At 42.0% G+C, this 27841-nt stretch overlaps 1 protein-coding gene across 2 annotated transcripts in view; it reads right to left on the bottom strand.

The window, feature by feature from the left end:
- The window catches only part of SEC24A (SEC24 homolog A, COPII coat complex component), a 93665-nt gene that overhangs the window by 28382 nt on the left and 37442 nt on the right, over positions 1-27841 (bottom strand). Inside the window, exons 9-17 of one of the 2 annotated variants that reach the window (XM_053566503.1) lie at positions 27400-27509; positions 21952-22064; positions 18930-19048; positions 14668-14723; positions 13361-13567; positions 10274-10394; positions 9196-9354; positions 6335-6508; positions 3349-3459 (exon numbers count right to left, since the gene is read on the bottom strand). In XM_053566503.1, the coding sequence (XP_053422478.1) occupies positions 3349-3459; positions 6335-6508; positions 9196-9354; positions 10274-10394; positions 13361-13567; positions 14668-14723; positions 18930-19048; positions 21952-22064; positions 27400-27509 (1170 nt within the window). Of the gene's footprint in view, positions 1-3348; positions 3460-6334; positions 6509-9195; positions 9355-10273; positions 10395-13360; positions 13568-13608; positions 14288-14667; positions 14724-18929; positions 19049-21951; positions 22065-27399; positions 27510-27841 lie in introns of those variants that run through there. The other variant, XM_053566504.1, reaches the window with a different exon arrangement.

Genomic DNA, 27841 nt, shown 5'->3' with positions numbered 1-27841 from the left:
TCAAACTCTTGGGCTAGAGCTAATCCTCATGCCCAAGCCTCCCAAATACCGGGGACTATAGGTACCCACCACAATGCCCAGCTAGTTTCTTCTATTTTCAGTAGAGATGGGGCCTTGCTTTTGCTCAGGCTGGTCTCGAACTCCTGAGCACAAGCAATCCACCCACCTTAAGTGTCCCAGAGTGCTAGAATTATAGGCATGAGCTACAACACCTGGCCCCCTTTAAGAGTTATTTAGATAGGTTTTCTTTTTTCCTTTTTTTTGCAGTTTTTGGCCAGGGCTGGGTTTGAACCCACTACCTCCGGCATATGGGGCCGGCGCCCTACTCCTCTGAGCCACAGGCACCGCCTTTAGATAGATTTTCATCACTTCCCAGGCCACACTGCTTATATGCATCTCTGCATAAAAAATTTTCTATAATCATTTTTTCGATGCTAAAAAACAGCATAATTATTTTGAAGACTACTCAAACTGCAACTAAACTCAATCCATGAGGTATTGAAAATATAGTAGATAAAGACTGTTACGGGCGGTGCCTGTGGCTCAGTTGGTAAGGCGCCGGCCCCATATACCAAGGGTGGCAGGTTCAAAACCAACCATGGCTGAACTGCAACCAAAAAAAAAAAAAAAAAAAAGACTGTTACATAGCCGGGCATTGTGGCAGGCACCTGTAGTCCCAGCTACTTGGGAGGCTAAGGCAAGAGAATCACTCACGCCCAAGAGTTTGAGGTTGCTGTGAGCTATGATGCCATGGCATTCTAGTAAGGGTGACATAGCGAAACTTTGACTCCAAAAGAAAAAAAAAAGATTGTTATGACTAAAATTAACACATGCAGTGGAAAGAATGAAGAGTATTGTTACCTAGTTAACTATAATGCTAATATTTTACCAATTGAAGATACCCACTCATTTTAAAGATAAAATGTAAAAACATGTATATAATGGGGTCAACCTAATGAGGTTGCTGTGAAGATTTTTTTTTAATCCACTAAAACTGCCTAATAGTGCTCTTGATAATAATGGTCATAATTATACTATTAATAAAAAATATTAAAAAAATAAAGGCAGTGATCCTCAACTTTATTAGGTTATAATCTTCAACATTTAACAACATGTGAGGATGCATCCTATACCAGAATCTATGTAAAAAAAATTTACCAATAGGAAATTTAAGCAAAAGGGCAAGTATTTCTGCCTTAGGCAGATGTGAGTTTGAAGCAAATGGATCCAATGAAAGTCTTTCTTGGGGCAGCTCCTGTGGCTCAGTGAGTAGAGCTGGCCCCATATACCAAGAGTGGTGGGTTTGAACCTGGGCCTGGCCAAATTGCAACAAAAAATAGCCAGGCATTGCGGGGGGTGCCTGTGGTCCCAGATACTCGGGAGGCTGAGGTAGGAGGATCACCTGAGCCAAGAGCTGGAGGTTGCTATGAACTGTGATGCCACAGCACTCTACCAAGGGTGACAAAGTGAGACTCTGTCTCCTAAAAAAAAAAAAAAAAAAAAAGAAAGTCTTTCTTGAGGAGAAAGGCGGCAAGAATCAAAATGATGTATTAAGCTACATGTATTTAGAATAGGGGATCTGAAAAAAATCAAGGCGGCAAGTATAGACCCTGCGCAGTAACTCTCACCTACTAGCACTCTCGGAGGCCAAAACAGGTGGATTGCTTCAGTGCATGACTTCAAGACCTGAGCAAAAACAAGATCCCATCTCTACTAAAAACAGAAAAACTAAGGTAAGAGGATGTGAGCCCAAAAGTTAGAGGTTGCTATGAGCTATGATGCCACAGCACTCTACCCAGGGGGACAGCTTGAGTCTCAAAAAAAAAAAAGGCTCAGCATCCGTTGCTCAGTGGTCAGGGCACCAGCCACATACACCAGGGCTGGCAGGTTCAAACCTGGCCCCGGCCTGCTAAACAACAATAACAACTACAACAACAATGAAAAATAGCGGGTGCTATGGTGGATGCCTATAGTCCCAGCTACTTGGGAGGCTGAGGCAAGAGAATTACTTAAGCTCAAGAGCTGGAGGTTGCGGTGAGCTGTGAGGTCATGGCACTCTACCAAGGGCGATACTATAGGGAGACCGTCTCAAAAAAAAAAAAGAATGCAACTGTATCTGAGATAGAAGTAAACAGATAAAGATATCAGTAAATTTTCCACTACCTCAAATGATTTTGCCAAGGCTATAAACATCTGTGTCCCAAATTCTATCACTCTAAGTCTAATAATCTTTATGGCATATTGCTTCTCTTAATAGTGTAAGACACACAGCTCATAAAAAAACTACTAAATAAGCTCGGCTCCTATAGCTCAAGCAGCTAAGGCACCAGCCACATACACCAGAGCTGGTGGGTTCGAATCCAGTACGGGCCTGCCAAACAACAATGACAACTACAACCAAAAAATAGCCAGGAGTTGTGGCAGGCGCCTGTGATCCCAGCTACTTGGGAGGCTGAGGCAAGAGAATTGCTTAAGCCCAGGAGTTGGAGGTTGCTGTGAGCTGTGATGCTACAGCATTCTACCCAAGGCAACAGCTTGAGGCTCTGTCTCAAAACAAACAAACAAAAAAGAAGTACTAGGGTGGCGCCTATAGCTCTGTCTCTACAAAAAAAAAAACTACTAAATACCACTAAATTAAAAATTATATAATATATGGCTAAGCAAGTCCCAAGTAGACCAATACAGACAGAAAATAATTTACTGCTTGCTCAAGGCCACTGAGGGAGGGAGGAAGGAGTGGGCATTATTAACTGCCAATGGGCTTGAGGTTGTTTTGGTGATAATAAAAATGTTGTAAAATTAGATCGCAGTGATGACTATGCAACTCTATAAATGCTCTAAAAAGAGAACTGTACAATTAAAATGAGTAAAGTGGTAGGATATATAATTATTTCTCAATAAAGCTTTTTATTATATTTATTTTTTATTTATTTATTTATTTTTTGAGACAAAGTCTCACTATGTCTCCCTTGGTAGACTGCCGTGGAGTTACAGTTCACAGTAACTTCAAACTCTTTGGCTTAAGCGATTCTCTTGCCTCAGCCTCCCAAGTAGATGGGACAACAGGCACCCGCCACAATGCCCGGCTATTGTCATTGTTCTTTAGCTGGTCCAAACCGGGTTCGAACCCGCCAGCCTGTGTATGTGGCCGGTGCCATAACCACTGTGCTATGGGCGTCGAGCCTCAATAAATCCCTTTAAACAAACAACAAAAAAGATAAGAATATCTGCAGCAGATCTTTTCATTCAGATAATTACTTACCGGATATCTGGGGATCCAAAATATTGAAACAATAAAGCTAATTATTTATTTACAAAGTATTCACAATAGATGGTAACAACTCTTACCCATATTGGCTAATAATCCTGAAATTGCTTGAACATCAGCTCCAAGAAAGACTTCATTCAGAGTTGAAACTACTGGCAAACACAAAGTATGAACACGAATTCTTCTTTCACCTTTGGGAAAAATGCATGAACGACAGTTAAGGGGAAACCACATATAAAAAAAGTTTATTTTGGGCGGTGCCTGTGGCTCAGTGAGTAGGGCGCCGACCCCATATACTGAGGGTGGCGGGTTCAGACCCAACCCCGGCCAAACCGCAACAGAAAAATGGCCGGGCGTTGTGGCGCACGCCTGTAGTCCCGGCTGCTCGGGAGGCTGAGGCAAGAGAATCGCGTGAGCCCTTGCAAGAGTTAGAGGTTGCTGTGAGCCGTGTGACGCCACAGCACTCTACCTGAGGGTGGTACAGTGCGACTCTGTCTCTACAAAAAAAAAAAGTTTATTTTATGGCTCTGCGCCTCTCCAGAAGATCGGACGGATGAAAGGTACCCAGCACAAGGCCTGGCTAATTTTTATTTTTAATAGAGACATGGGGGCAGCACCTGTGGCTCAGTGGGTAGGGTGCCAGCCACATATACTGAGGGTGGCGGATTCAAACCTGGCCCTGGTCAAATTGCAACAAAACAATAGTGGGGTATTGTGGTGGGTGCCTGTGGTCCCAGCTACTCAGGAGGCTGAGGCAAGAGAATTGCCTAAGCCCAGGATTTGGTGGTTGCTGTGAGCTCTGTGACACCATGGCACTCTACCGAGGGCAATAGTGAAACTCCATCACTACAAAAAAAAAAATTGAAAAAATAAAAATAAAGAGACAGGGACTTGCTCTTGCTCAGGCTGGTTTTGAGCTCCTGAGCACAAGCAATCCACTTGCCTTGGCCTCCCAGCGTGTTAGGATTATAGGTGTGAGCACTGTGCCTGGCCTCAAAAACTATTTTGAAAGGAGGGAAGACAGAGTTAGAAATTGTGAGTGTTGAATCATTAAAATAAAAAAATTTAATACGCCTTCACATCATCTTATGATAAAACATAAATTATAAATTAAGTGGGTACAAAGAAATCACAGCTTTAAAGTGTTTCCTTTCTTCCACTATGAACTCAGCCAGTTGCTGGGTGTATGTGGCTCAAAGCCTCAACGAGAGAGGAAGGAGTGGGCATTAACTGCCAATGGGCTTGAGTTGTTTTGGTGATGTTTTGCAATTAGATCGCAGTGATGACTGTACAACAAAAAAATAGCCAGGTGTTGTGGCAGGCGCCTGTGGTCCCAGCTACTTGGGAGGCTGATGCAAGAGAATCACTTAAGCCCAGGAGTTTGAGGTTTCATACAATTCAAAACTTAATTCAAGGGCAGGCATGGTGGCTTAAGGTTCTGTAATTCCAGCATTTGGGGAGGCTGAGGTGAGAGGCCAGGAGATCAAGATTAGTCTGACCAATACAGTAAGACCGTGTCTCTAAAAAAAATTTAAAAAATCAGCTGGGCGCCTATAGCTCAAGCAGCTAAGGCTCCAGCCACATATGCCAGAGCTGGTGGGTTCAAATCCAGCCAGGGCCTGCCAAACAACAATGACAAGTACAACCAAAAAATAGCTGGGGGCAGTGGCGGGCACGTTTAGTCCCAGCTACTTGGGAGGCGAAGACAAGAGAATCACTTAAGCCCAGAAGTTGGACTTTGCTATGAGCTGTGATGCCATGGCACTCTACTACCCAGAGTGAGAGCTTGAGGCTCCGTCTCGAAAAAAAAAAATTTAAAAATCAGCCAGGTGTGGTGGTATATTCCTGTATCCCCAACTACTCAGGAAATTAGGTCAGGATTGCTTGAACCCAGATCATAGCTTGAGCTATGATCACACTATTGCACTCTAGCCTGGATAACAGAGTGAGATCCTATTTCAAATAAATTTTTAACTCAAACATCCCATCTATGAAGCCTTTCCTGGCTAAGTGATGGTAAAATAACACCCCCCCCCAAGTTTTCTATCTCCTTCACCTATTTTTCTCCTTAATTATTTATCCTATTTATGGTCTGTCCCTCTGCTAGAATTTAAGCTCTATGAGGAAAGGGATTTATTAAATTAAAATTTATTAACTCTTATATCACAGTGTCTGATACATAGTAGACTCTCAATAAATATTCAACAAATTAAGAAAATGGTTTAGGAAAATAAATTTCAAACATCTTGGCTTTCCCAAGAATAGAAGTAAATCTCTTAAGATTAAGAATACTCTTCTTGGCTTAGTAACAAAAAGTAATCACCTCTGGGCCAGGCAAGGTGGCTCATACCTGTAATCCCAGCACTCTGGGAGGCCCAGGTGGGTGGATTGCCTGAGCTCACAGGTTCGAGACGAGCCTGAGCCAGAACGAGATCTTGTCTAAAAATAGTGGGGTATTATGGTGGGTGCCTATAGTCCCAGCTACTTGGGAGGCTGAGCAAGAGAATCGTTTAAGCCCAGAAGTTTAAGGTTGTGAGCAATGATGCCCGGCACTCTACAAAGGGTGACCAAGTGAGACTCTCTCAAAAAAAAAAAAAAAAAAGTAATCACCTCCAAAGAAGGAAGAGTTTATCATAGGTCATAGGATGTATAACCAAATCAAAAACATGTTTTTTGTAACAAATCATGCTTATAGTTAATACTGTACACTTAAAAATTTGTTAAGAGGGGCAGCGCCCATAGCTCAGTGGGGAGGGCGCCAGCTACATACGCTGGGGCTGGTGGGTTCAAACCTGGCCCAGACCAGCTAAAACAATGGCAACAGCAACAACAACAACAAAAAATAGCCAAGCGCTGTGGCAGGTGCCTGTAGTCCCAGCTACTTGGGAGGCTGAGGCAAGAGAATCACTTAAACCCAAGAGTTTGAGGTTGCTTGTGAACTGTGATACCACGGCACTCTACCCCAGGGCAACAGCTTGAGACTGTCATAAACAAAAAAAAAAGAAATTTATTAAGAGGGCGGATCTCACGTGATTTTTATGCCAATAAGAGCAAAGAAAAACTTACCTTTGCTGGATGTATATAAGAGTGCTGACTGAAAAGAAACCAACTGAGTGTCAGTTAGACTCTCTTCTACTGACATTTGCACTGCATACCCAGCATCTGGGTTGACGTTGGGCAAAGATAGTAAGTCTGTTGACCGAACGAAAAAGTTCCCATGGAAAGTATGAATGGAAAGACCTAAAAGAGAAAAAAATTATCAAAATGACTTTTACATACCTACATTCATTTATCAGATTGGCAAAAAGTAAAAAAAAGTCGGCTCGGCGCCTGTGGCTCAAGTGGCTAAGGCACCAGCCACATACACCTGAGCTGGCAGGTTCAAATCCAGCCCAGGCCCACCAAACAACAATGATGGCTGCAACCAAACAATAGCCGGGAGTTGTGGCGGACGCCTGCAGTCGCAGCTACTTGGGAGGCAGAGACAGGAGACTCGCTTGAGCCCAAGAGTTTGAGGTTGCTGTGAGCTATGATGCCATAGCACTCTAACCAGGGCGACAGCTTGAGGTTCTGTCTCAAAAAGAAAAAAAGTTCAGATGATATACAGTACTTACTGAGGATAAGGGGTAAGAGGTTTATTTTTTAAAATGAAGTTGGCAATACAAGTTTTCACAAAAATTTTTTGGAGGAAAATTTGGCAGTATCTGCAAAACTTCTAAATGGACACGTATTTTTGGCCATATCTAAAACCTTATTCTAAGGCTGGCTGTGGTGGCTCATGCCTATAATCCTAGCACTTTGGGAGGCAGAGGCGGTGGATTGCCTGAGCTCAGAGTTTGGAGACCAGCTTGAGTGAGACTGAGACCCTGTCTCTAAAAATAGAGCTGGGTGATATGGTGGGCACCTGTAGTCCCAGCTGCTTGGGAGGCTAAGGCAAGAGAATTGCTTAAGCCCAGGAGTCTGAGGTTGCTGTGAGCTATGATACCACAGTACTCTGCCAAGGATGACAAAATGAGACTGTCTCAAAAAAAGAAAAAAGTAACTCCCATCCTCAAGCAATCCTCCTGCCTCAGCCTCCTAAAGTGCTGAGGTTATAGGTGTGAGTCACTATGTCCAGTCCTACTACTTTTATTTGAAATGAAGGCTAAATTATATATGCTTGTATATGAATAGGGAAACTTCAGAGTGGCATTAAGAAACTTTGGAGTGAAACATATTGGGTTATGCTTGATTTTGCATTTTATATCATTTTATTTTATTTAAACAGAGTCTAAGTTAGTCACCCTCAATAGAGTGCTATGGCATCATAGCTCCCAACAACCTCAGACTCTTGGGCTCAAGCAATTCTCTTGCCTCAGCATACGGAGTACCTGGGACTATAGGTGCCTGCCGTAATACCCGCCTATTTTTTAGAGATGAGGTCTCGCTCTAGCTCAGGCTGGTCTCAAATTCATAAGCTTAGGTGATCCACCCGCCTTGGCCTCCCACAGCTGAGATTACAGGTGTGTGAGCCACTGCACCTGGCCCTGTATCTTTTTATTTTTATTTTTTTGGAGACAGGGTCTTATTCTGTCCCCCTAGCTAGAGTAAAAGGGCATCGTTATAACTCACTGCAACCTCAAACTGCTAGGTTCAAGCAATTTTGCCTCAGCCACCTGAGTAACTGGGACTACAGGCATACACCATTAAGCTCAGCCAATTTTCTGTTTTTCATACACATGGGATCTTACTTGCTCAGGCTGGTCCCAAACTCCTGACTTCAAGCTCAGCCTCCTATATTGCTAGGATTACAAGTGTCAGTCCCTGTATCTGGCCTATTATATCTTTTTCCATTAAATTTACCAAGAACATGTATTTGACTTATAATAAAATTAATGATAACAAAGTTAAAGGGGCAAAGGAGAGTTCATTGGCAAACGTTTTTGAGACAAAGCCGCAAGCTGTCACCCTGGGTAGAGTGCCATGGCATCACAGCTCACAGCAACCTCCAACTCCTGGGCTTAAGCGATTCTCTTGCCTCAGCCTCCCAGGTAGCTGGGACCACAGGCACCTGCCATAATGCCCAGCCACTCTTTTATGGTTGTAGTTGTCATTGTTTGGTAGGCCCAGGCTGGATTCGAACCTGCCAGCTCCAGTATGTGGCCGGCGTTCCAGCTGCTTGAGCTACAGGTATGGAGTCCCATTGGCAAATTCTACTTTTTTTTTTTGTAGAGACAGAGTCTCACTGTACCGCCCTCAGGTAGAGTACCATGACGTCACAGGACTCACAGCAACCTCCAGCTCTTGGGCTTCCGCGATTCTCCTGCCTCAGCCTCCCGAGCAGCTGGGACTACAGGTGCTCGCCACAACACCCGGCTATTTTTTGGTTGCAGTTTGGCCGGGGTCGGGTTCAAACCCACCACCCTCGGCATATGGGGCCAGCACCCTACTCACTAAGCCACAGGTGCCGCCCGGCAAATTCTTTATACAAAGTGAAGTACATATAAAATAGCCTCAGTCTTGCCAAGTAGAAAAAGTCTTTTTATTTTTGAGACAGAGATTTACTTTGTCCTCCTCAGTACAGTGCCATGCTGTCACACCTCACAGCAACCTCAAACTCTTAGACTCAAGCGATTTTCTTGCCTCAGCCTCCCAAGTAGCTGGGACAGGTGCCTGCCACAGTAACCAGCTATTTTTAAAGACGAGGTCTTCTGGCTAAGGCTGGTCTCCAACCTGTGAACTCAGGCAATCTACCCACCTCGGCCTCCTAGAGTGCTGGGGTTACAGGTGTGAGCCATGGAACCCGGCCCGCTTTTCTTCTTAATTGTATATTCTATGTTGTCAACAAAGTATCTTATACGGGCAAACCCTCTAAGAGTACATAAAACCATGTGTATTTATTGGTATCAATAACATTATTCTCTCCTATGTAAAAAAAGCATTCCCACCTTTGGTGCACCGAATCCTCATGACGGCCTCAAAGCCAATCTTCCGAGTAAGGTATCTCTGTAGTTCCTTCTGTAATTTCTGTACTTGGACAGGGTTGTGCTGGTGGTGGTAAGAAGGGTAATAATAGACGCTACCTGCTGAATACCGAGAAATACAACCTGGAAAAAAACATGTACTCATTTTAAATTGAACCCTTAGCTACTTTTATTATACCAAAGTAACTACGTAAATTTGAATCCATCTTAATTTCCCAAGATATAAGGTCAAAACAAACATGTCTTTCCTTTTTTTTGGATCATTTTACACTTTTAATAACGCTATTTGTGCTACAAGACCTTGAGTGGTATACCAAGGAAACAAACTGGTCAACATACGGTCAACACAAGGATCTTCCATTCAGTACATATGGTTCATGTCTAGTCTATGAACATCAGGTCAAGTTAAGGAGATGGTCATTGTAGGGAGATAGTCAACCTCGGAGTCCCTTTTTTTTTTTTAAGAGACAGAATCTCACTTTGTCACCCTTGGTAAAGGGCTATGGCGTCACAGCTCACAGCAACCTCCAGCTCTTGGGCTTAGGCAATTCTCTTGCCTCAGCCTCCTGAGTAGCTAGGACTATAGGTGCCCACTACAACACCCGGCTATTTGTTTTTTTGTTTTTTTTTTTGCAGTTTTTGGCCAAGGCTGGGTTTGAACCCACCACCTACGGCATATGGGGCCAGCGCCCTACTATTTTTTTGTTGGCCACAGGCGCTGGCCACGCCCCACTATTTTTTTGTTGCATTTGCCCAGGGCCGGGTTTGAACCTGCCACCATGGGTGTATGGGGCCAGCGCCCTAATCACTGAACCACAGGTGCCGCCCCCAAAATGAGCATTTCATTCTTTTAAATAGTAGTATAAAAATTTCTCTGTTACTAAATGTTTAGAGAAGACTATAAGGTTTATAATAAACTGATTAAACTCTCCCATGGCAATAAAAAACTTTATTACTTTGTCCTCTATTTAAAATACTATCATATAAATACCATTTTGACATTCATTTAAGAAAAAAAAAAAAGTCATTAGGAATAACTCACCAAGAGAAGCCAAATCAGAATACTGCCCACTGAGAAGGAATAAGTCAACAGCTACCTGTTGACCAGAACAGTCCAAGGCTAATTTTTTATAGAAGTCAGTGGATGGCGTCAGGTGTATTTCCTATTAATAATAAATTACAAAGAGAAATTTTTAAAAAAATCATTATCACTTCTCAGCCTTTTGGCTAAGATCAAGTGTAAAAGTCATTACATTGCCATAAATTCACAGCAATTATTTCTGGTGTTACTATAAATCCTTCTGTTTTGTGATAGTCTCTGATTTTCCATTAAGAAGCATATACTGCTTATGAATTTTCTGAAAGTTTAAAAGAATATTTTTTATCACTTTGAAATAGAGATGGAATTGTCCTATGCTGCCCAGGCTGGTCCCAAACTCCTGGCCTCAAGTGATCCTCCTACCTCAGCCTCCCAAAGTTCTGGCATCACAGGTATGTGTCACAATACCTAGCCTGATTTTATTTTAATTATTTTATGTTTTTTGTTTGTTTGTTTATTTTGAGACAGTCTTACTCTGTCACCCTGGGTAGAATGCTCAGACATCACAGTTCACACCAAGCTCAAATTCTTGGTCTTTGCGGTTCTTTTTGCCTCAGCCTCCCAAGTAGCTGGGACTATAGCCATATGCCACAACACTCCACTAGTTTTTTTTCCCACTTTTAGTAGAGACAGGGTCTTCCTCTTGCTCAGGCTGGTCTTGAACTCCTGAGCTCAAGCAATCTGCCCACCTTGGCCTCCCAGAGTGCTAGGAAGACAGGTGTGAGCCACCACACCCAGCATTACGTTTCACTTTTATTATTTATTTTTGAGGCAGGGTATCACAATGTCACTCAGTAGAGTGCCATGGTGTCACAGCTCACAGCAACCTCAAACTCTTGGGCTTAAGCGATTCTCTTGCCTCAGCCTCCTGAGTAGCTGGGACTACAGGCGCCCGCCACAATGCCCAGCTATTTTTTGTTGCAGTTGTCATTGTTGTTGAGCTGGCCTGGGCCAGGTTCGAACCCTCCAGCCTCAGTGTATGTGGCTGGATCCGTTAACCACTGTGCTATGGGCACCAAGCCATTATGTTTTACTTTTAAAAGAAAGAAATGCATCTATTATATTAATTTTATCCTTGGCAAAGATAATTATTGTAACTAAAATATTTTAAATGCTCAGTATGCTGAAAACTGTTCTAAACAATTCACTCGTAATATCTACTTAGTCCTTTCATTTACCCCGAAGGGCAAATCCATCTTTTTGTTCTTTTTTTTTTTTTTTTTTGCAGTTTTTGGCCGGGGCTGGGTTTGAACCCACCACCTCCAGCATATGGGGCCCATGCCCTACTCCTTTAAGCCACAGGCGCTGCCCCATTCCATCATTATTTTCACTTTATTTTTAAAGAAACAAAGGGGCAAAGAAATTATGTAATTATTCAAGTTCACACATGTAATAATAGGTAGTGGAACACAGGCAGTCTCACACCAGGAATGACATCATAACCAGTATAGTATACTGGCTTCTCTCTCATAATCTTTTGGAAAATACAAGTCTCAACTCTAAGTTTATACACACAAGGTACTCAAAGGAAATCTATGGCCATCAATATACCAAATAATGACTATTCCTAACTGCTTGTCTTTGTTCCTAGCAAACATATTATTCTCTTAGTCCCCCAAACTTTCTCAAAGGCAAGCTGAATTGTTAGTGGCCTGTCAAACATACTAAAAATAAAGCTAAGGGAGAATCTGGTAGAGAAAATGTAATGTAATAGAAAGTCTACATAAGCCTCGGGGCACCTGGACCTCAGAGGCTAGGGAGCCAGCCACATACACCAGAGCTGGCAAGTTCAAACCCAGCCTGGGCCTACCAAACAACAATGACAACTATAGCAGCAGCAACAACAACAACAAAATAGCTGGGCATGGTGGCGGGTGCCTGTAGTCCCAGCTACTTAGAAGGCTGAGGCAAGAAAATCGCTTAAGCCCAAGAATTTGAGGTCGCTGTGACCTGTGATGCTACAGCACTGTACCAAAGGCAACAACATAGTGAGACTCTATCTCCAAAAAAAAAAAAAAAGAAAGAAAGAAAAGAAAAAGGGCGGCGCCTGTGGCTCAGTCGGTAAGGCACCGGCCCCATATACCGAGGGTGACAGGTTCAAACCCGGCCTCAGCCGAACTGCAACCAAAAAATAGCCGGGCGTTGTGGCAGGCGCCTATAGTCCCAGCTACTCGGGAGGCTGAGGCAAGAGAATCGCTGAAGCCCAGGAGTTGGAGGTTGCTGTGAGCTGTGTGATGCCACGGCACTCTACCGAGGGCCATAAAGTAAGACTCTGTCTCTACAAAAAAAAAAAAAAAAAAAAGAGGGCGGCGCCTGTGGCTCAGTCGGTAGGGCGCCAGCCCCATATACCGAGGGTGGCGGGTTCAAACCCGGCCCCGGCCAAACTGCAACCAAAAAATAGCCGGGTGTTGTGGTGGGCGCCTGTAGTCCCAGCTACTCAGGAGGCTGAGCCAAGAGAATCGCTTAAGCCCAGGAGTTGGAGGTTGCTGTGAGCTGTGTGAGGCCACGGCACTCTACCGAGGGCCATAAAGCGAAACTCTGTCTCTACAAAAAAAAAAAAAAAAAAAGAAAGTAAAGAAAAAAAGTCTACATAAAAGTGAAACCTATTACTAATTTCCTCAGATTCCCTCCTCCCAACAATTGGGGGGAAAAAATGTAAAAAAAAAAAAAAGTTCGGCAACCATAGCTCAGTAGTTAGGGAGCCAGACACATACACTGCAGCTGGTAGGTTCAAACCTTGCCCACGCCAGCTAAACAACAATGACAACTACAACAAAAAAGCAGCCAGGCGTTGTGGCAGGCACCTGTAGTCCCAGCTACTTGGGAGGCTGAGGCAAGGGAATTTGAGAATTTGAGGCAAGAGAGTTTGAGGTTGCTGTGAGTTGTGATGCCACAGCATTCTACTGAGGGCGACATAGTAAGGCTCTATCTAAAACAAACAAAAAAACCCAAAACAAACCCAAAGGAGCTGTAGTCAAAGGAAGAGAGCACCAGCATAAATCATATTAATACATTTTACAACTTTCTTACCTTAGCAGATGACCTTTGGTTGGGTTCCTCTCGTGGTTTCAGGGCTCCCATTCCAAGACTTGGGAGTTGTGTTTGAAAGACAGACATTCGACCACCTGTTGGGGACATCAGCTTAAAGGCAGCCTGAAGTGCAGGACCCAAAGCACTCTGGGTCTCCAGTGTCTTGGTAAACATTTGTGGCAAAGTTTTCAGTAAATCTTGAACAAGCTTGTGAAATAAAGCAAGAAAACTTGAAAGTGTTAAAACTAAAAAATTCTTTTCCCATTAAATTAGTTTCTAATACAACAGACAAGACATTGAGTCATGATGATGGTCAGAGAATCTACAGACACTACAGTAAACAATGAAGTTGATCAAATGACAAGAAAGCCATTTTAAGTCAACATTATATATTGGCAAGCAAGACATATCAAAGTTGGGGCCTTACAGTTCTTGCACATGCAGTAGTCCAGCAAGACTATTAAGTCCGAAATGTATCCAAAAGAGACATCACCATTTAAAGATTTGTATATTTTAATGCCATGAAATATGGCCTTATCCATCACCTCCACATACTTTATTTTTTTAGGTTCCAAAGTGAGTTCAGCTTTTTTCCCTGTTGCAAAATCTAAGATATCTAGAAACTTTGCCAACTAGTGATACGACTACAAAAGATAAACAAAATAAAGAATAACTAACTATTCAGGTTAGGTTGTATAAATAGAGTTAATAGGGAGAAAAATACTTTGCACTATGGCATAGTCACCATTGCCAAGAGCAGAGACCATAGACTTGCTAGTTAAAATGTTACCCCTATGGCATATATGCATGTACAGGGTAGACAACATCCCCCCTTCAGACACATTCTGTTCACCTCTCACTGCATTATGTCATGGCAATTTCCAGGCAGGTATTAAGAGTTTCTTCTGAACTGACCCCAATGACACTCTGTGAATCAGAAAAGCAAAGGGCACTGAAAGCAGCCTAGCTAATGTGCTTCTATGCAGTGACCAGAAGCTTTATGTCAGCAACCCTCCCAACTTCCCAACTGGCTGGCAAGACAGGTTTCCTTCAGGTGTTCTTCCTTTACAGAACAGGCTTACCTGCTACTCTACTACAAATAACTTGCTGCATTAAACTTTAAAAATGATCAGCTCAAGGTCAAACTCCAGAACTCTTCATCTAATGAATTTTAACTAAAAGTAAATATAAATGCTATACATCCTAGAAATGTCACAAAAGAAGCAAAATATTACTTAAAGTTCATTTCAAAAATATATTCCTTAAATATTTCAATTAAATACGTCAGGTAACAAAATGTACCTTACCTCTTTACTTTCATTTAAATTTACTAGTAAGTTCTCTGGCATAGGTATAAAAACATCTGAAAGAATAAATACATATTTATTTTTTAAAAAATGTAACTATTAAAGATGTTTCAAACATACAACACTGATGCAGTTAACCATCCCCATACTTTTAAAAAAGCCATCTCTTGACCTGGTGCACGTAGCTCAATGGTTAGGTTGCCAGCCACACATACCAAGGCAGGTAGGTTCTAACCCAGCCTAGGCCTGCTAAACAACAATGACAACTGCAACAAAAAAATAGCCAGGTGTTGTGGTGGGCGCCTGTAGTCCCAGCTACTTGGGAGGCTGAGGCAAGAGAATCACTTAAGCCCAAGAGTTTGAGGTCGCTATGAGCTGTGATGCTATGAACTGTGATGCCATGGCGCTCTACCAAGGGCGACATACTGAGATTATCTCAAAAAAAAAAAAAAAAAAAGCCATCTATTTCCACCAGTATAGCATTGTCTACGTATGTCCAAAGAGCCACTAAAGGAACCTTGATTCAAATATTTACAGCAAATTTCTGCTTCCTTGTAAAAGGTTTAACTTCAAAGTAAAAAATATTGATCTATAAGCACTCAGTAAGGGTTTATCCAAGTGCTCTGCTTCTTAGGCTACACATAACACTTTAAAATCCTGCCTTGCCTCCTCCTCCCCTTTTCTTTTTTTTTTTAAACGGCTGGCCCTAGAAGCCAGCCAAAGCCAACATAATCTTAGCATTAAGAAAATTATTGACTAACACCACACACAAAAATGCAATGTCATTACCCAAAAGCAATATAGCTCACTGATAACTTTCTCATTCACAAAGCTAAACTTCTCATAAAGGAGGCCCCCACCAGTATCCTCACTAGTGGGAATACAAAATCACTTTAATCAGACACTGTGCTAATTACTCGTGTCAAATGAGCCTCTCAGGATTTGCATTTTTCTCACTTAGAAACTAAATACCCCTGGGCGGCACCTGTGACTCAGTGAGTAGGGCGCTTCATATACCGAGGGTGGCAGGTTCGAACCCAGCCCCATCAAACGGCAACAAAAAAATAGCCGGGTGTTGTGGTGGGTGCCTATAGTCCCAGCTACTCGGGAGGCTGAGGCAAGAGAATCGCCTAAGCCCAAGACCTGGAGGTTGCCGTGAGCTATGACATCACAGCACTCTAATGAGGGCAACAAAGTGAGACTCTGTCTCTTAAAAAAAAAAAAAGAAAGAAAGAAACTAAACACCCCTAAGAAGGAAGCAAACTGGTATGACAACGTGGGTGGTAGAGGATTATGAGAAGCATCATGTTCTATGTTTTGTTTTGTTTTGTTTTTTTGAGACAATCTCACTTTGTCGCCCTTAATAGAGTACCATGGCGTCACAGCTCAGCAACCTGAGACTCCTGGGCTCAAGCAATTCTCTTGCCTCTGCCTCCCAAGCACCTGGGACAACAGGGCCCACCACAACAGCTGGCTATTTTTTGGTTGCAGCTGTCATTGTTGTTTGGTGGGATTCGAACCTGCCAGCTCAGGTGTATGTGGCTGGCACCTTAGCTGCTTGAGCCACAGGCACCAAGCCATTTCATTTTCCTTATTGCTAAATAACATCCATTATACCACATTTTATTAATCCATTCATCAGATGATTCATTATGTAAGTTGTTTCTGCTTTGGAGCCATGCTGCTATAAACATTTATGCACAAATTTCTGCATGGACATGATTCTTCCAATTTTCCTTTTTTTTTTTTTTTTTTTTGACTTTTTTTGACTTTTATTTTTTGGTTTTCTAAGTACGGTTTTTAATGCTTTCAATTTATTTATTTTATTTGAGACAGAGCCTCAAGCGTTGCCCTGGGTAGAGTACTGTGGCATCACAGCTCACAGCAACCTCAAACTCCTAGGCTCAAGCTATTGCCCTGCCTCCGCCTCCCAAGTAGCTGGGACTATAGGCGCCCGCCACAATGCCCAGCTATTTTTTGGTTACAGCCATCATTGTTGTTTGGTGGGTCTGGGCTGGATTCATGTGTATGTGGCTGGCACCTTAGCCGCTTGAGCCACAGGCGCCAAGTCTGCTTTCAACTTTAGATAACATTACAGTGTATGCTTGCACAGTTCAGGAATCAATTTTCTTGAGTACATATTTACAGAGTGAAATCGCTGGGTCATATGGTAACTATGTTTAACTTTTTTTTTTTTTTTTTTTTTTTTTTTTTTTGTAGAGACAGAGTCTCACTGTACCGCCCTCGGGTAGAGTGCTGTGGCGTCACACGGCTCACAGCAACCTCTAACTCTTGGGCTTACGCGATTCTCTTGCCTCAGCCTCCCGAGCAGCTGGGACTATAGGCGCCCGCCACAACGCCCGGCTATTTTTTGGTTGCAGTTTGGCCGGGGCTGGGTTTGAACCCGCCACCCTCGGCATATGGGGCTGGCGCCCTACTCACTGAGCCACAGGCGCCGCCCTATGTTTAACTTTTTGAGGAAATGCCAAATTCTTTTGCAGAGGCTGTACTTTTCACATTCCCCTAGCAGTGCTAGCTATGTAAGAGGGTTCCAGTTTTTCCACATCCTCACCAATACTTGCTATTGTCCAGCTCTTTAATATGTAGCTATCTTGTTGGTGTGAGGAGACACTGCATTGTGTTTTTTCCTTTTTTTGTTTAAAACGGACTCTCACTCGGTCACCCTGGAGTGTTGTGGCATCATCATAGTTCACAGCAACCTCAAAATCTTGGGTCCAAGCAATCCTCTTGCTTCAGCCTCTGGAGTAGCTAGAACTACTAGATCCCACAAGATGGGATCTCGCTCCTGCTCAGGCTGGTCTCCAACTCCTGAGCTCACACAATCCATCTGCCTACGCCTCCCAGAGTGCTAGGATTATAGGCACGAGCCGCTGCCCTCCTCCCCACATTGTGTTTTTTCATTTCCACTTGTCCATTAACTCAAGATGTAAAGCATTTATTTATGTGCTTATCAATCATTTGTATAGAGAGGATACTGAATATTATATATTGAATAGAACAGTATCTATTCAAATCCTTTAACCACAGATCATGGTTGTCTATTTTGTTAAATTATAGAAGTTCTTTATGTAATCTAAATGTAAATTCCATATCAGATATGATTTCCAAATTATTTTTGCCCATTCTGTGGGTTATCTTTTCATTTCTTTTTTATTTTTTGAGACAGAGTTTCACTTTGTCACCTTTGGTAGAGTGCCATGGCATCAAAGGTCACAGCAACCTCAAACTCCCAGGCTAGAGTGATTCTCTTGCCTCAGTCTCCCAAGTAGGTGGACCTATAGGTGCCTGCCGCAATGTCTGGCTATTTTTTTTTTTTAGAGACAGGGTCTTGCACTTGCTCAGGCTGATTTCAAACCCGTGAGCTCAGGCAATTCACTCGCCTCACCCCCACCCCCACCCCCAGATTGCTAGGATTATAGGTGTGAGCCACTGCACCCGGCCTATCTTTTCATTTCTTGATGGTGTCTTTAAAGTATAAAATGTTTGGAGTACAGTGGTATAGTCAGAACTTACAGAAGCCTTGAACTCCTAGGCTTAAGTGATCTTCCCACCTCTGCCTCAGAAGTAGCTAGGACTATAAGCATATGCCACCATGCTTGGCTAAGTATTTTTTTTGTTTTGTTTTGTTTTTGAGGCTCACTATATCGCCCTGGGTAGAGTGCCGTGACATCACAGCTCACAGCAACCTCAAACTCTTAGGCTTAAGCGATTCTCTTGCCTCAGCTTCCCAAGTAGCCGGGACTACAGGCATCCACCACAATGCCCAGCTATTTTTTGATTTCAGCTGTCATTGTTGTTTAGCAGGCCCAGGCTGGGATCAAACCTGCCAGCCTTGCAGTATATGGCTGGTGCCCTACTCACTGTGCTATGGTGCCCAGCCGCTTGGCTAAGTTTTTAAATTGTTTGTAGAGGTAGGGGTCTTGCTATGCTGCCAAAGCTGGTCTCACACTCCTGTCCTCAAATAATTCTCCTGCCTCTGTGTCCCAAAGTGGTGGGACTACAGGTTTGAGTCACCACAGCTCTCAAATATTTTTGAATAAATACATGGGAAGAAGGGGGGAACGCATACATTTTATCTGAGTTCTAATAATAATTCGATTCTAGCAATCTCATGATTTTACACTGAAGAATTTTCTCAACATACAGAATCGTACAATACACTCCTTAATTTGTCAAACATTCATAAAATATTTCTAACACTGAAATGTCCCAAGGTAGTTCAATAAATATATAACATATACCTTCAATATCTGAAACTATTAGCATCTGAGGTTGAGAGAGACCTTCTTGAAGACTGTAGAAATGGATTGTACTGTCAAATGTTATGAAGCCAATTTTTGTTCTAGTGTTGCCAGGAAGCCTAAAAACAAATTCATAACAGTATTTAATCAAGTTTTCCCATATACATATATACACAAAGTATCTCCTAAGAGAGTTAGAAAAAAATATCTAATCTAATATTATGGAAATTGGCCCAATATAAATGTTTAAACCACCCAATGTTTACAATGAAAATATATCTGATTGAAAAGGAAAAACACTACATGTAAGCCAAAAAGTCAAGAAAAATAGCAATCCAAAACCAATTATGTAAGTTATTTATAATCATTTAGGAAATAGCATGTAAAAAATACTGGAAAGCACATACAATACTTTGCAGATGATTTGAAGTTATTTTATAAAGAACACTTCAAAAATTATCATATATAAATTAAAAATATAATATAAATTTAGGTAGTGCAAAAAAGAAAAAAAAATTAGGTAGTGCGGCTCTTGTATTGTTTAATGCATTTATTTAAGAATAAAGGGGCGGCGCCTGTGGCTCAGTCGGTGGGGCGCAGGCCCCATATACCGAGCGTGGGCAGGTTCAGGCCCGGCCCCAGCCAAACTGCAACCAAAAAATAGCCGGGCATTGTGGCGGGTGCCTGTAGTCCCAGCTACTCGGGAGGCTGAGGCAGGAGAATCGCTTAAGCCCAGGAGTTGGAGGTTGCTGTGAGCTGTGTGAGGCCACAGCACTCTACGAGGGCCAAGAAGTGAGACTCTGTCTCTACAAAAAAAAAAAAAAAAGAATAAAGAGGAGTTTTGGCGCCTATAGCTCAGTGGTTAGGGTGCCGGCCACATACACCTGGCAGGTTTGAACCTGGCCCAGGCCTGCTAAACAACAATGACAACTACAACAAAAAAAAAGCCAGGGGGCAGCGCCCGTAGCTCAGTTGGTAGGGTGCTGGTCACATGCACCAAGGCTGGTGGGTTTGAACCTGGCCTAGGCCAGCTAAAACAGTGACAACTGCAGCAAAAAAATAGTTGGGTGTTACACAGGCACCTGTAGTCCCAGCTACTTGGGAGGCTGAGGCAAGAGAATCGCGTAAGCCCAAGAATTAGAGGTTGCTGTGAGCTGTGACACCACAGCACTCTACCCAGGGCAACAGCTTAAGATAGTCTCAAAAAGAAAAAAAAAAAAAAAAAAAGCAGTGTGTTGTGGTGGATGCCTGCAGTCCCAGCTACTCAGGAGGCTGAGGCAAGAGAATTGCATAAGCCCAAGAGTTTAGAAGTTGCTATGAGCTGTGACTCCATGGCACTCTACTGAGGACAGTATGATGATATTCTGTCTCAAAAAAGAAAAAAAAAAAAAAGAATAAAGAGGAACAAAAGCATCCATTTTAAAAAACTCAAATAAGTGGAACTACAGTTTTATAAAAGGAAAAGCAAACTGGTTTTCACTCTCACTCATGTTTGGATGAATCAGTGGATGATCTCATAGATAACAATCCCCATACACAATCTTCAACATTAAAAATACAAATGCTGGCAAGAACAAGGATCCCCTTTTCACCAAGGTAAGAGATTTACTTCATTTGTGATAAGATTTGGTCTTGCCACATTTCTCCGTATCATGGAGAACTATACCTCATTATACTGAAAGGTCCCTCTCGGGGGACCTTTATAGTTTACATCTAAAACCATTTAAAATATAGTTATTTTAAGATACTTAAGACATGATAATCAAATGCATTGTGTGTACACTCTTTGGATTATTACTCCAACAAACTAACGATAAAAGAGACATGTTTGAGATAACTATGAACAAATAATAAACTGGCATTATATCACAGAAAGGAATTATTGCTAATTTTCCTTACAGTATACTAGTATTATAGTTGGGGTTAAAAGACCATATTAACGGGGCGGTGCCTGTGGCTCAGTGGGTAGGGCACCGGCCCCATATACCGAGGGTGCGGGTTCAAACCCGGCCCCGGCTGAACTGCAACCAAAAAATAGCCGGGCGTTGTGGCAGGCACCTGTAGTCCCAGCTACTCGGGAGGCTGAGGCAAGAGAATCGCTTAAGCCCAGGAGTTGGAGATTGCTGTGAGCTGTGTGATGCCATGGCACTCTACCGAGGGCCATAAAGTAAGACTCTGTCTCTACAAAAAAAAAAAAAAAAAAAAAAAGACCATATTAATGGGTAAAAATAATATGCTGGCTGAGAGCTGCTTTAAAAAAACTTTTTTTGGGGCGGCGCCTGTGGCTCAACAGAGTAAGGCGCCAGCCCCATATGCCAGAGGTGGCAGGTTCAAACCCAGCCCTGGTTTAAAGACACAGTCTCACTATGTCGCCCTACGTAGAGTGCCGTGGTGTCACAGCACCTCCAACTCTTGGGCTTAAGCGATTCTCTTGCCTCAGCCTCCTGAGTAGCTGGGACTACAGGCACCTGCCACAATGTTCGGCTACTTTTTGGTTGCAGGTGTCATTGTTGTTTAGCAGGGTTTGAACCCGCCAGCCTCAATGTATGTGGCCGGCGCCCTACTCACTGAGCTATGGGCACCAAGCCTGCTTTAAAAAAAAATTTTTTTTTTTTTGTTTTTTTTTTTACTGCTTTAAAATTTTTAAGGGGAGAAAAAAGGTTTGTGTGTGAAAGGGAAGGATCAGATGAAGCAAGAACAGAAGAATGTTGAAGACAGTGAAGTTGGGGGATAGGTATCTGCAGATGTATTGCTTTATTTTCCCATTTAACAAAGATTTAAACATAATATTTCTTTTCTTGGGGGGGGGAGTATGTGTGTGGGAGAGTATATGCAGTATGTGTGGGGTATAGTGTGTGTGGTGTGTGCATGGAGATTAAAAATAATTTTTCTAAGAGAAAATAAAGCCAAAGATAACAACTAATTTAAGTGGTCTTTTAGAATACAATTTTTTTTTTGAAAACTACTTATTCATTTTGCAAACATTGTTAGCTTCAGACTTAAATTGAATTGAGACACTTACAAATCCAGATTTTCTAATAAACTCTGGCAAACTGAATTCAAGTATCCAGTTTCAACTGCATTGTGAGACACATCAAATACAAAGAGGTACACTGGAGGCTGAGGTGGTCGTAACTAAAGAAAAAAAAGATCTCGTTAAGTATATCCAGCCAGATTAAATTTAAACTTATCAACTGCCAGGTCCATATACAGCAAAACAATAAAATAAACATTTTTACTAGACTGGAGACTACAATGAACAGGTGCAGCTATTCTATATTGCTTACAAATGCATACTTTTTTTCTTTTTGAGACAAGTTCTCAGTTACCCTAGGATGGAGTACAGTAGCATCACAGCTCACAGCAACCTCAAACTCTTGGGTTCAAGCGATCCTCTTGCCTTAGCCTCCCAAGTAACTAGGACTATAGACACCCACCACAAAACCTGGCTAGTTTTTCTATTTTTAGTAGAGATGGGGTCTCATTTTGCTTAAACTCCTGAGCTCAAGTAATCTGCCTACCTTGGCCTCCCAAGGTGCTAGGATTATAGAGCGAACTACCCCACCTGGCCTTACAAATGCATACTTGAAACAAAAATAAGTCTGTGATTGCCATAATTCAAAAAAGTATTTTCTCGGGCTAGGCACGGTGGCTCACGCCCTTAATCCCAGCACTGGGGAGGCCAAGATGGGAGGATTGCCTAAGCTCACTGGTTCAAGACCAGCCTCAGCAATAGCAAACCTTTGTCTCAAAAAAATAGCTGGTTGCTGTGGTGGGTGCCTGTAGTCCCAGCTACTTGGGAGGCTAAGGCAACAGAATTGCTTAAGCACAAGAGTTTGAGTTTGCTATGAGCTGTGATGCCACAGCACTCTATGGAGGGTGACAAAGTGAGACTCTGTTTAGAAAACAAAAAAAGTATTTGCTCTAGGAGAGGAAGGGGAGGAAATATAGTAAGAAGGCTTGTAGCTGTACTATCAATGTTTAATTTATCTGGGTAGTGCTAACAAAGGTATTTACTTTATAAACATTTGGTACCTTTATATTTATGTCTTATTAACTTTTTTATGTGTACTAGATTTCACAATTTTTTTTTTTTTTTGAGACAGCGTCTCACCATGTAGCTCTCGGTAGAGTGCCGTGGCATCACAGCTCACAGCAACCTCCAACTCCTGGGCTTAAGCAATTCTCTTGCCTCAGCCTCCAGAGTAGCTGGGATTATAGGCACCCACCACAACGCCTGCCTATTTTTTGGTTGCAGTTGTCATTGTTGTTTAGTGGGCCAGGCTCAAACCTGCCACCTTCGGTGTATGTGGCCGGCGCCCTATTCCCTGAGCTACGGGCACCAAGCCCACAATTTTTTTCTTTTTTTTGAGACAGAGTCTTACTCTGTCACCCTCAGTAGAAGGCCATGGCATCATTACACCTCACAGCAACCTCAAACTCTTGGGCTCAAGCAGTATTTCTGTCCCAGCCTCTGAGTAGCTGGGACTACAGGTAGCACCACAATTCCCAGCTAATTTTTCTATTTTTAGTAGAGACAGTCTCACTCTTGCTCAGTCTGGTCTCCAACTCCTGAGCTCAAGTAATCCACCCGCGTCAGCCTCCAAGAGTGCTGGGTTTAAAGCCTGGCCCTACATTTCACAATTTAGAACAACCATAGCTCTCTAAAAAGTAAGCCTCGGCTGGTTATTTAACCACGACATTCAGCCAAATTCCACAAAAATCTATGACTCTGTATTTTAAACTTCCAAATCCAAAGATTCAATGTTTAAATTTTTCCATTCAGTGAAAAAACATCAAATAATCACAATCAGAACTGAGTTTGTAGGATAAAATCTTCTCTCACTATCTCTAAGATAATTGATTTCAGGAAACCTACTTTGAATAACGAAAGCCCCAAATGCTGGAGTCCATTACATAAAAGTGAGTTATTACTTGTCTATAACCTATACATGTTCTCTTGTATACTTTTTTACTTTTGTTTTTTTACATTTTTAAGTGTTTTAGTGAGTTTTGACAAATGTATATAGTACCTGTTTCCTTGAAAATAAGACAGTGTCTTATTTTAAGGTGTGCTCCCAAAGATGCACTAGGTCTTATTTTCAGGGGACGTCTTATCTTTCCTGTAAGTAGGTCTTATTTTTGGAGGATGTCTTATTTTCGGGCAAACAGTATATACCATATACCTATGTACCAATGACCTTAGTCAAGATACAGAACATTTTCATCATCCTAGAAAATTTCCTCCTTCCTGTTCTAATTAATCTTCTTCCCTCTAGAACAGCAGCCACTGTTCTGATTTCTAGCCCCCTATTAATATATTATATGAATTTTAATTTGAAAATTGCAAATTATGTAACTAATTTGTGCTGGTTATAACACGGCTATGTCTTTGGATGCTTAATGTATTTTCATTGTTCAAACTTTCCATATTTGGGCGGCGCCTGTGGTTCATTCGGTAAGGTGCCGGCCCCATATACCGAGGGTGGCAGGTTCAAACCCAGCCCCGGCTGAACTGCAACCAAAAAATAGCCGGGCGTTGTGGCGGGCGCCTGTAGTCCCAGCTACTCAGGAGGCTGAGGCAAGAGAATCGCCTAAGCCCAAGAGTTGGAGATTGCTGTGAGCTGTGTGATGCCACGGCACTCTACGGAGGGCCATAAAGTGAGACTCTGTCTCTACAAAAAAAAAAAAAAAAAACACTTTCCATATTTGCCTGGATCCCACAATCTTGATTTTTTTAAAGTCAAGTCTGCTTGTTAAGCTACTAGTTTAGTTTATAACCACATATGATTATGTAATACAAGTAACTGGGTCTTTTGGAACACTACTGAACTATACTAAACTACTTAGAAAAGTTAATTCCTAGAATCCCAACCGCTGTATTTCCATGGCAAGTTACATGCATCATTTTAATCCTCAGTAGTCCTTGAAAGTAGGCAGGGGAAAGTGGTATGGTCAATTTACAGATGAAAGAGATTCCATAACTCATGGATTTATACAAAATTACCCTACCATAACCAGTGGTACCAAGACTAGATTTTTATTCTTTTGCCCGTTCCACTACCTTAGGCTGCAGGTACACAGGAAAGACCCAACTTGTATTCCAAAATTTAATTTCCTCATTTCTTCTCTGAAACTTAGTTACCCATTCCTTCCATCCTGCAGCAGTGTTAAGATCTGTTAAAGCCCAGAGATAGTGCTGTGTGCAGAGCCTTCTTCATTCTTACCTCAGCTAAAGAAGAAAACACTAGACTGCCAGATTTGGATGGCTTTACTTCATTATACTTCTCTTTGAAGACTCGGATTCATCTACAGAGCTTCACCTACTTCATCCAGTGGTATATTGATAAACTCAGGCATTTTTCCATGGTCAAGAATTTCCCACATCTCTCTAACATCAATTAACTTAATGCTTTCAGAATTCAACAGATTTAAGTTCCTTATAAGTGACATTTTTAGAAACAGAAGTACAAAAATTGTGGCAGCTTCTCTCTATTGACTTTAAACCTGAGGACCACCCTGAATGTAGCCCCGAGCAGCAGCCAGAATACCACCATGGCCAGCTCAAACCACGATAGAGCTTACCCTTTTATATACTTTAAAATCATCTCTAGATTACTTGTAATGTCTAATACAATGCAAATAGTTGTTATATTTTAAAGTTTGCATTATTTTTTATTCTTGTATTTTTTTAATATTTTCAATCTACAGTTTGTTTAAATTGCAGATATAGAACCAACTGTACTAACTTTTATATATTTTTGTATGCATCACTTGGCAAATTCACAAAACCTATTACCCAGACATAAGCCAGGAAGGAGCAAAAACCTTTTGCTATAAGAAGATTTCCAACTTTAAAGAAAGTCAGGCTGGGTGCCATGGCACTCGCCTATAATCCCAGCAATTTAGGAGACCAAGGCAGGGGGATCACGTGAGCTTAGGAGTTTAAGACCAACCTGGTGACAAAGAGAGATCCCATCTATACAAAAAAAAAAAAAATTGGCTGGGCATACTGACACACACCTGTGGTCCCACCTACTTTGGAGACTGAGGCAGGTGGATTGCTTGAACCCAGGAGTTAGAGGCTAGAGTGAGCTGTTAGGGCCACTGCACTCCAACCTGAGCAATGAGACCCTGTCTTCAAATAAATAAGTCATTTTTGCAAAACCTGTGAGATTAAAAAGAACCCAGGAGGGTGGCCAATTCATAGAAAAAAAATGCTTCTGCTTTTTGGTTTTAATTAAATAAAGGAACAGCTAAATACAGATAGCTACCAAATGCAAGTCACAAAATATTTTCTACACTCAATCTTCTCTATGGTAAAAAGAACCTGGCCAAAATTAGCCAGATGCAGGTGATGGCCAATTTCCATAGTCCCAGCTTCTTGGGAGACTGAGGCAGCAAGATTACTTGAACCCAGGTGTTTGAGGCTAGAGTAAGCTGTGACCATGCTAATGCATTCCACCCTGGCTAGTCGACTCAGAAAGACCCTGTCTTTTAAAAAAATAAATAAATAATTTAAAGATTAAAAAAAAAAGAAGAAAAGAAAAACAAGGAAAAGGAAAATAAAAGGCCAGGCACAGTGGCTCATGTCTGCAATCCTAGCACTCTGGGAGGCCGACATGGATAGAATGCTTGAGCTCAGGAGTCTGAGACCAATTTGAGCAAGAGTGAAACCCCAGCTCCGCGTCTGTGGCTCAAGCGGCTAAGGTGCCAGGCACATACACCTGAGCTGGCAGGTTTGAATCCAGCCTGGGCCCACCAAACAACAATGACCACTGCAACCAAAAAACAGCCGGGTGTTATGGCAGGTGCCTATAGATCCAGCTACTTGGGAGGCTGAGGCAAGAGAATCACTTGAGCCCAGGAGTTAGAGGTTGCTGTGAGCTGTGATGCCGCAGCACTCTATCTAGGGTGACAGCTTGAGGCTCTGTCTCAAAAAAAAAAGAGTGAGACCCCATCTCTAAAAAGAGCTTGTTGTTGTGGTGGTGCCTGTAGTCCCAGTTATTTGGGAGGCTGAATCAAGAGGATTGCTTCAGTCCAAGATTCTAAGGTTGGTGAGATATGATGCCATGGCACTCTTAACGAGGGTAACAAAATAAGACTCCGTCTAAAAAAAGCAAAAACCCCAAGATCTCAAATATGCTACAACTATAGAAAAGCCCAGCATTTGCAAAAGGATATTCATCACAGCATAATTTTTAATTGAAAAAAATTTAATGTGGCTTACAAGTAAATATCACATTATTATATTGCAAATTTCTGGATGAATACGCAAGAAACTTAAATACAATATTATATATACTTTTTACTTTTCAAAAGTACCCTTATATACTAATAACCAACTTTTATAATAAATATTAATTTTTATAAATTTAGAACCATAAAATTCTGTTAAAGGATGATATATTGTTTTATTAAAACCTAGAATTATAAAATGAGTACACTGTACTAAAAAATGAAAGCTTACCATGTATTCTGAAGGAGCCATAAACTCAACAGTAGCATTTTGAACTTCTGGTCTTCTGTGAGGTTCTCCATAAACTCTGGTCAATGGGTTGTACATAAATTCCTCAGGAACTATATAAAGTTAACAATATATGTAGAGAGAGAAATAAAACAGAAAGGATTAATGCAATATACTTTGCATTTGGCCACTTTAATAATTTAGGGACTTACAAATAATTCAATAGAGGCTCTAGATTTAGAGCTAATTTCACTCTTTCAATAGTTACATCCAAAGGCGGTGCCTATGGCTCAGTGAGTAGGGCGCCAGCCCCACATACTGAGGGTGGTGGGTTAGAACCCAGCCCCAGCCAAACTGCAACAAAAATACAGCCAGGTGTTGTGGCGGATGCCTGTAGGCCCAGCTACTTGGGAGGCTGAAGCAAGAGTATCGCCTAAGCCCAAGA

This window comes from Nycticebus coucang, chromosome 17 (genome assembly GCF_027406575.1).
Source record: "Nycticebus coucang isolate mNycCou1 chromosome 17, mNycCou1.pri, whole genome shotgun sequence".
NCBI lineage: Eukaryota > Metazoa > Chordata > Mammalia > Primates > Lorisidae > Nycticebus > Nycticebus coucang.
The sequence above is the reverse complement of the archived record's forward strand: the minus strand, read 5'-3'. Positions and strand labels throughout refer to the sequence as shown.